The 8,162-nt window shown below is 42.2% G+C and overlaps 1 protein-coding gene across 3 annotated transcripts in view; it reads left to right on the plus strand.

Annotated features, from left to right (window-relative positions):
• Nucleotides 1-6,215, plus strand: part of TPBG (trophoblast glycoprotein) — a 6,725-nt gene extending 510 nt beyond the window's left edge. The window contains exons 1-2 of one of the 3 annotated variants that reach the window (XR_008965578.1): nucleotides 53-177; nucleotides 5,783-6,215. Coding sequence is in view for 2 of the 3 variants with exons in the window: in XM_057369510.1 (XP_057225493.1) it covers nucleotides 588-1,863 (1,276 nt within the window). In the remaining variant the exon portion in view is untranslated. Of the gene's footprint in view, nucleotides 1-52; nucleotides 178-587; nucleotides 4,931-5,782 lie in introns of those variants that run through there. The other 2 variants (XM_057369519.1, XM_057369510.1) reach the window with 2 other exon arrangements.
• The last annotated feature ends 1,947 nt before the right edge of the window (nucleotides 6,216-8,162 follow it).

Raw genomic sequence — 8,162 nt, forward strand, 5'->3', positions numbered from 1 at the left:
GCGGGCGGGAGCCGGGCGGGGCGCGGGCGGCGGCTCCCCCTGGCCGGGCGGCGCTTGGTTTCTCCTGCCAGCGGAGGCAGGGCCAGGCGCGGCGAGGGTGGGCGCGGAGTTGGCGGCAGGGCTGGGGGCAGTCGGCGGCGAGCTCCGGCGGAGTTTGTTCAGCCCGCGGGGCGGGAGGTGAGGGACGGGATCCGGGACCGTGCTCGGCCCCGCTGCGCTCCGCGGTGGGTTTTGGGGGCGGGAGTTCGTAGCGGCAGCGGCGCGGAGAGGAGGGGAAGAGCCCCGGGGCAGGGACGGCAGGTGGGGAGCCGCGGGACACGGTGGGTGGCGGCGGGTTAGACCCTCCTCTTCCCCTCCGTGCTACGCCGGTGGAGTCGACGGCCGGGTGGGAGCGTGGCGTGAGCTGGAAGTGGGCGAAAACTTGTTCCTCCGCGTGTTCTGCCGCTCTGTCGCGGGGCCGGAGCCAGCCGGGCGAGCCGCGTATCGGGGGCTGGGGACGAGACGCGGGCCGGGGAGGGCGGGTGGGCGCGGGCAAGCGGAGCCGCGCCGCCCCGCCGCTGCCGTCTGCCTTTCCTCCCCTGGCGCAGGTCTCGCTGCGGGAAGCGGAGCGGAGCCAGCCCCCGAGGGGAAACGCCTGCGCCCGAAGAAAAGGCTGCCCGGAGCCGGCCCCCGCCTCGCCGCGCCGCCCGGAGCCGGAGGCGCCCGGAGGGAAAAGTTGCGTGCGGGGCCGGGCCGGGCGCGATGCCGGGGCGCGGCGTGCTCTGCCTGGGGCTGCTGCTGCCCGTCCTGCTGGGCTGCGGCTCGGCACAGCCCGCCGGCTGCCCGGCCCTCTGCGAGTGCTCGGAGCCGGCCAAGACGGTGAAGTGCGTGAACAAGAACCTGACGGCGGTGCCCCCCGACCTGCCTCCCTACGTGCGCAGCCTCTTCATCACCGGCAACCCCCTGACCCGCCTGCCGGCCGGCGCCTTCCCCGCCCAGCGCCTGCCCGACCTCGCTTCCCTCAACCTCAGCGGTAACCACCTGCGGGACGTGGAGGCCGGAGCCCTCGCCCTGCCCGCCCTGCGGCAGCTGGACCTCGGCGGCAACCCGCTGGTCTCCTTCAGCCCGCAGGCCTTCGGGGAGGGCGGCAGCCCGCTGGAGGAGCTGGCCCTCCGAGGGGCCCTGCGCGACCACGGCGTCCTGCTCAGCCTGGCCGCCCTGCTGCAGTCCGGGGCCCTGCGCAACCTCAGCCGCCTGGAGCTGGCCGACAACGGGCTGCTGCTGCTGCCCGCCGGCATGTTCACTGCCCTGCCCGCCCTGCGGCAGCTGGACCTCAGCAACAACTCCCTGGTGGGCCTGCGAAATGTCTCTTTCCAGGGGCTGGGCCAGCTGCAGAGCCTCAACCTCAGCGACAACTCCCTGAGTGTGCTATGGAACAGCACCCTGGTCCAGTTCCGTAGCCTGCCCGCGCTCCGGCACATCGKCCTGGGCCACAACACCTGGGTCTGTGACTGTGCCATCGAGGACCTGGTGGCCTGGCTCAAGGAGAGCGACCAGGTGGAGGGCAAAGAAGCCCTGACCTGTGCCTCTCCTGACAAGATGTTGGGCAAAGCCCTGCTGAAGATCAACAGCTCGGACCTCAACTGTTCCGTGCCCATAGATCTGCCTTCCCAATTACAGACTTCGTATGTCTTCCTRGGGATAGTCTTGGCTCTCATCGGGGCCATATTCCTCCTAGTTTTGTACTTGAACCGAAAAGGAATCAAAAAGTGGATGCATAATATCAGAGATGCCTGTAGGGATCACATGGAGGGCTACCACTACAGATACGAGATCAATGCAGACCCCAGGTTAACAAATGTCAGCTCCAACTCAGATGTCTGASGAAATGCCCCGGATGCAGGGCAGTGCAAAGTACCTATGCATGAAAAGAAGACTTRTGCTTTACCCTCATGCTTGCTTCCATCTCCCCTGAAAAGTCTCAGACATGCTTGTMACTTGAGGGGCATATGCCTCCCTGTGATGTCAAGTTCATTTTTGTTTTGAGACACTGGACAGCTGAGCATGCTGTTCAGCTGTATGTAGGAAACAAGCTGCTACTTATTTTCCTCCTTACCTGTCTGCACTTGCGGGAAATTTCTTTTTTGACATTGCAAAAGGGAAAAAAGGATTCTCTCTGATGATSCAAAGCCACCAGAGTTTATGAAACGTTTACTGATGCAGACACCATTCAACAAAAGCTGCCTCAACTTTCTGAGAAGAAAATGTTTCTCTGTGCCAGTTTTGATCGTGTATATCTGAATTGAGATGCGATGATTACATTTCTTCGACTATCTTGAGATTTTAAAAACCAAGCAAACTCCTTTTAACAGCTCTTCAGAAGCAAATCAAATAGCAAGCATGCACAAATACTGTATAATTTTACATGTTAGGAAATGTACAATCTCAGTAAGTCTTACTATTTTGTAGGTATTTTTGATTGCAGTTTATGTGACTTGACAGAATTTTTTATACAAACTGCATCTAAACTCCATCGAAACTCAATCTGAACTGTTAAATTCAATAAACAGTCTTACATGAACTTTGTGTTTGCTGTTCAATGATRAAGTTTGGACATCTAATAATGTGACTAGTACTATAGTCCCTGAAGTAATAGCCCTGCAGTAGTAATATTAATAAAATTTTTATATAAATGTGTAGCTTAGAGGCATAACTGTTTGACAATTTTRTGATATATGCTAGGATAATTACACTGACCTTAATTACACTGAGAATTAAMTGACAAGAGCAGTTTGACTTGGCACAAACCCCCCAGACTGCTCTCTGAAAGCACCTGGATAATGTCAAGGCAGATGCTAGGGTTCACTTTCGTGGGAAGGTACAAGCTAATAGAATTTTTATAAGGTCTTCTCTACCAAATTTWAAAAAATTAAATTAAATTGTAACATCGGTAAGCTAAAGAAAATTTTACCTGGGTGGAATTGCTTATGATAAAGAACCATACTTATGTGTCCTGAACTAAATTAAATGCAGCTCAATCATGTGGCCGGCAAGCTCTAGGCTTGTACATCACTACAGCATTTATTAGATTGCTGTTTCCTTTTTAAGATCTCRGTACTTGTGAAGTTCTGTAGCGATCTACATCCAGTAGTACATCAAGCAATSGAACTTTACATTAATCTTAATGCATTTAACAGGTGTACTTCAGTATGGTATGTTGCTACTACTTGCTTGGGAATGCATTTTCTTGTAAATAGATAAAGCATGCAAAAAATCCTTTCAAAATGCATAATTTAAGATGCAATTCTGACGACATATAGAAAGGTTAGCAAGAACCTTCCAATGGCTGCCAATCATTAGTGCACTTTTTCTAATCTATTTATAGTTTCTTAATGACAAAAAAAATACACCAGCTGTAAAATTGTGATGTGACTTGATATTTATCAGTTTATCTGTGGAGCTTTTTCCATGGTCAATGTTACTTGAAGCTCTTGAACATCTCTCAAATGTTATGAATTGCTGGCTAATTCCTTTTGCCTTGAAAAGTGACAGTTTTCTCATAGATGTATACATTTGGTAAGAGGTCATAAATATAAAACAGTCTTTAAAGTATCAGAAGACATATAATCTATTTTGGGCATCAGTATTATTCAAAAGCATTTTTCTTCTAGCGCTTTCAGACAAAGCAAGTAGCACAATTTGCTTTAGACTAATTTTCTATTGCTTTAAATTGGATTTGTTTAATAGCAGTGATTTTTTTATGTACTTATGTGCTTTTACCCTTAAAAACAAAAAAAGTGGCTATTAAGTACAATTAATGTTTTGTAAATCAGTACATTTTGCAATTAATGTAAATTGATAGCGTATTTCTCCTGCTGTAATTTAAATGTATGAGCAATATCTGGTTAACAGCATATGAATTAAGTTTGTGGATTCTTATAAAGCAGACTGCCCGTCTGAATATTATTTGCCCATATTTTAAGGATAGTGTGAAAATCCCCATGTGAAGCACTATTACTCTGCCACTATGCAAACCGTTCATACTTGGTATACATCAGATAGTTTATGTAAGAAGCTAGAATTTACAGTAGCTACTCAGTGTGCTTTGTTGTATCGGTTGTTCTGGAGATTATCAACTTGCACTTACCTGTACAGTGCCAAGAGGAGTAAGAGCGTCATCCTTGCTTAAGATGCTCCTGTAATATAATAGATTAAATATGTGCAAACCAAGCCATTTCTTGGGCAATTTCCTGAGTTTTGTTAACAGATACTTTAAAGTAACTACAGTAAAAGCAATTATCCGTGATGTGTTAATGTAACGGCCGTGCATTTRTAGAGCTGTGTAAGGACAGGCAACGACCTTAATTGCAGTCTCTCACCAATGGGGTGGATATTTGTATAGTGGGCAAGTGTAACTGTTGCTACTGTTACTACACATATTATTCTAAAGATTATTATTACTATTATTTTTGTATCTTAGTCAATGTAATAGAAATTTATTAGATATATGGTGACAGCTACTTTAAATAATTTTTGTTATTTGCTTATATGTGTATTTATTAGGATGTAACATTTAGCATGTGTCAGTGTTGTGTTGGATCATGTTCCCCTAYAGTGTTTGACCAACAGTGAATGCTTTGGTGTTTTGTACAATGCATTATTTGATCTTAAATTCCCTTCCATAAACAGTGCTTGAAATTTGTTTTGCTTTTCTTTTACAAAATAATTAACAGTGGTACTCAGAAGACCTGTAGCTCCCACACACTACTTCGGAATGTGGTTAAAAACTAAACATTAAAAATACCATTAGTTTCAAGGTTCTTCTAAGCACATTTTATAATCTTTGCTTTGACACCTGGGATTCAAATTGACTGCTATTTCCAGAGCAGCTTAGTTATTAACAAGGCTGTTTTATTCACTCATTCATTCTTCAATAAAACACATGCAGTACTACATGCCTCTAAAATCTGTTTTGTATACATAAATCCCCAAAGTTCTGCGTGACACAATTGTCACTGAAAAACATCCAGACTAAAGTAGTGGGCAAATCTTCGTGAAAGGATGCACAGCTAAGAAGCAGAAAGGATCATCTTTCCAAGGTTTAGCTGCTTTCTTAAAGCTAGTTTTAGTTGTAACAAGCTTAAAATTTTCTTAGAAAAATAGCACAAGGAATTGACATAGTTTTAAYATATTTTCTTAAAACACTTTGAATAAGTGCTGTTGCCAGGTAAGAAAATTCCCCAAATCCTCCTTTAACCAAGGTAGCTTTATATTAGATAATTTTTATTTCATTAGATCATTTTCATTTCACCAAGCCATAATATTACCAATAACTTTGACATCCAAAAAGTGGTTTGAAGTTTTGCAACGATTTCTTTAAATATTTTCATTCAGGGTAATTTACTTTTAAGCACTGGCAAGAGTCCCTGGTGACACRGCAGCGTGTGGAGCAGTCTGTTCAGACCCATATTCTGTTGTTGACTGAGATGTCACTGAAAACAGGCATGGCAAATTATTCAAAATATGACTGCACTAGGATCTCCACTCTCATTATTCTTCTAACATTTTCCCTATGGTATACTCCAGTCTTTCTGCATCTGCATAATTTCTTCTTTGCCTCATATTCTCAAGAAATCCATTAAAAAGAGTATCATGAATCTGCACAGGTAGAGAAATCAGTCTGACTGCAACTATATTGTGAGGTTTAGCATCTTTATTTTCCTTTAAGTCTTAATGTGGAAAAGAACCTTTGTCAAATGTGGACAGAATGAAAATTTGATATGCACTTTTTCTTTCTCTTTAGCAGCTGAATGTTCAAGAAGAACCATTCATTCTCAGCATATGATGAAGGAAAATAGCATTTGGCAAGAAAAATATTTTGGCTTCAAGCTTCCAAATGGCATTTTTATTCTATGAGAGAAAGTGGAAGGGAGAAACTTGTAAAGGAAATAGAGGTATCTCTTCATAATGGGTCTGCACTGGAAATCACAATGTTATGGATAGGAACAATTCCTGATTGAATCTGTCCATTATATTCTGATCATTTGTATAGATACAGTTCTAATTTCTTCCTGTTGCTATAAATAGAAACATATTGTTAACAAGTGGTGTTCCATGTTACAATATTTGCAATGCAGGTGTGAGTTTCTTCTGGAATAGAAGATTGAATTTAATTCAGTGTCTGCTGATTTAATAATGACCAGATCACGCCCATAACTTAATAATATTATTATTTTTTTTTTTTTGCAAATGTGCTGCTTACAAGTGGCAAAGACCTTGGCTTGAAATCAAACAATAAAAGCCTGATAACAAAACGGGGGAGATAGAAAGCAGAACATTTGGAGAGTACAGCATTTATCAGATATTTGACTCAGAAAAGAGACAAACCACATGAGAGCTGAGGGTCCTTTGGTGACACAGAAGTAAGTGTACTCTGTTTGCTTCCTGAGTCAATACAGCAATAGCAGAAAAGGGATGCTTTGTACCAGCACAATAAACCTAGCAGYACTTCTCTCCCACGTTGAAAAAAACCCCACCAAGCCTTTAGAAGGAAGAATACAGGTTTGCAATATAAGGATGTCCTTAAGAAGGACTTTCACTTTTTCAGCTGTGTTACAATTTATGTGTTGTCACATCCTTGGAAAACCTTGCTATGCCAKAAGTCATCTGTTGCGTAGGCAAAGCTTGAAATCAGGCTTTGCATTCCCAATGTTAGCCTAAATAGAAAAAGCAAACTATTAAGGAAATGAGACCGGTACTTTAGATAGCGTGTTCATGGTACAGTTAATAATTTAATATTTGCAATTAGRTATATTTTTCAAAGTATTCAGTGAATAGCTTTTCCTATCTGATGATAGACTAGCAGAATAACAGATTCGTGTTTCTAGTAATTATGCATGAAAGCATCTGAATAAATTAGCAATATTTTAGTACATACAGTGATGAAAGTGCTAGAAATCTTGTGTTCTAGAATGTTTCACTGTTAGAGAAATGTTAGATATGCAAGAAACAGCTGTAACTTTTTCTGATTTGAAGTTTGGTTTCCTAATTAGAAAATATTCTTGAGGAAAACCCCAATAAAATATTTACCAGGTTGCTTRTAAGTGTTATCTGTTCACTCTGTTGGTTTTATTCTTATAAATTCTTGCAGATATTGAGGTCTTTACTAAAAATGTAATTGTATTCTTTTTAGCCCAAATTGATGGTTGGGCTATGAATTTGCATGATAGAATAATGAAAAAGCAAAGTCCATATAGTGAGCATGATTGATTTATTTAGAAAGAAATTTGGCCAGTGAACAAAAGAGATTATGTTCTTGTCATTTGGACATAATTTGATAGCTTTTTTTGGTTATAATAAAGGTGGTATTAATTTTCAAGTTAGGTGCCAATTCTAAATTTAACAGTTATATATTTTCAAATTTTTAATTACCGGATGAGACTGTGTTTTAAAGTCTTTAAATACATATTTACATAGTGAAATATTGAGGCACAATTAATACTGATGGAGCTATTAAGGAAAAATGCTGTTGAAACAGTGAGTGAAGATTGAAAACCAGAGGGGTACAAAAAAGCATTGGCAAATTTTTATTCCTGCAACTCCTCTTAATGCAATTATTTATATTGTAACCTCATGGAAATCAGAGGGAAGGATAATGGTTTATCTTCTCATAGGTAGCTAATGCAGATGTCCAAAATTTTAATAGGTAGGAACAATTTTTGRGATTGTCCAAGGAGCATAACTTAGTTATAGATTAGTGATGGCTTAGTTTAGTGTCTAAATTGTTTGTTATTATTGTTTTGTTTTTTTTTCTTATTCTTAGGACAACTAACACAGAAGGATGTTTGGCTTCATACATGGCAGATTGATCTGTCCTAAGTTTTATCCCAGAACTCAACTGTCTTAGTATCTGTCCACAGTCTGCTTTGGGTATTCCATTTGTTCTAGTGGAAATTCTTTTTTGTGCCCTAGCCCAGGGTAGCTTTGTGTGACATCAGGGGCATGTATACAACAARGAACTCATTTGTCAAACTGACATTATCAAAAGTCAAATAAAAATTTCAACAGAATTCAGTGWATATTTCATCAAGCAGTGGCAGTGAAATAACAAAATAAGAAAAAAATAATGTTTATTTCAAGAATGCTGTCAGCTGTCATGAATTGACACCACTTTGGGACATTTG

Source organism: Malurus melanocephalus, unplaced genomic scaffold (genome assembly GCF_030028575.1).
Source record: "Malurus melanocephalus ecotype Western Australia unplaced genomic scaffold, MMel_1.1 scaffold_4, whole genome shotgun sequence".
Lineage (NCBI taxonomy): Eukaryota > Metazoa > Chordata > Aves > Passeriformes > Maluridae > Malurus > Malurus melanocephalus.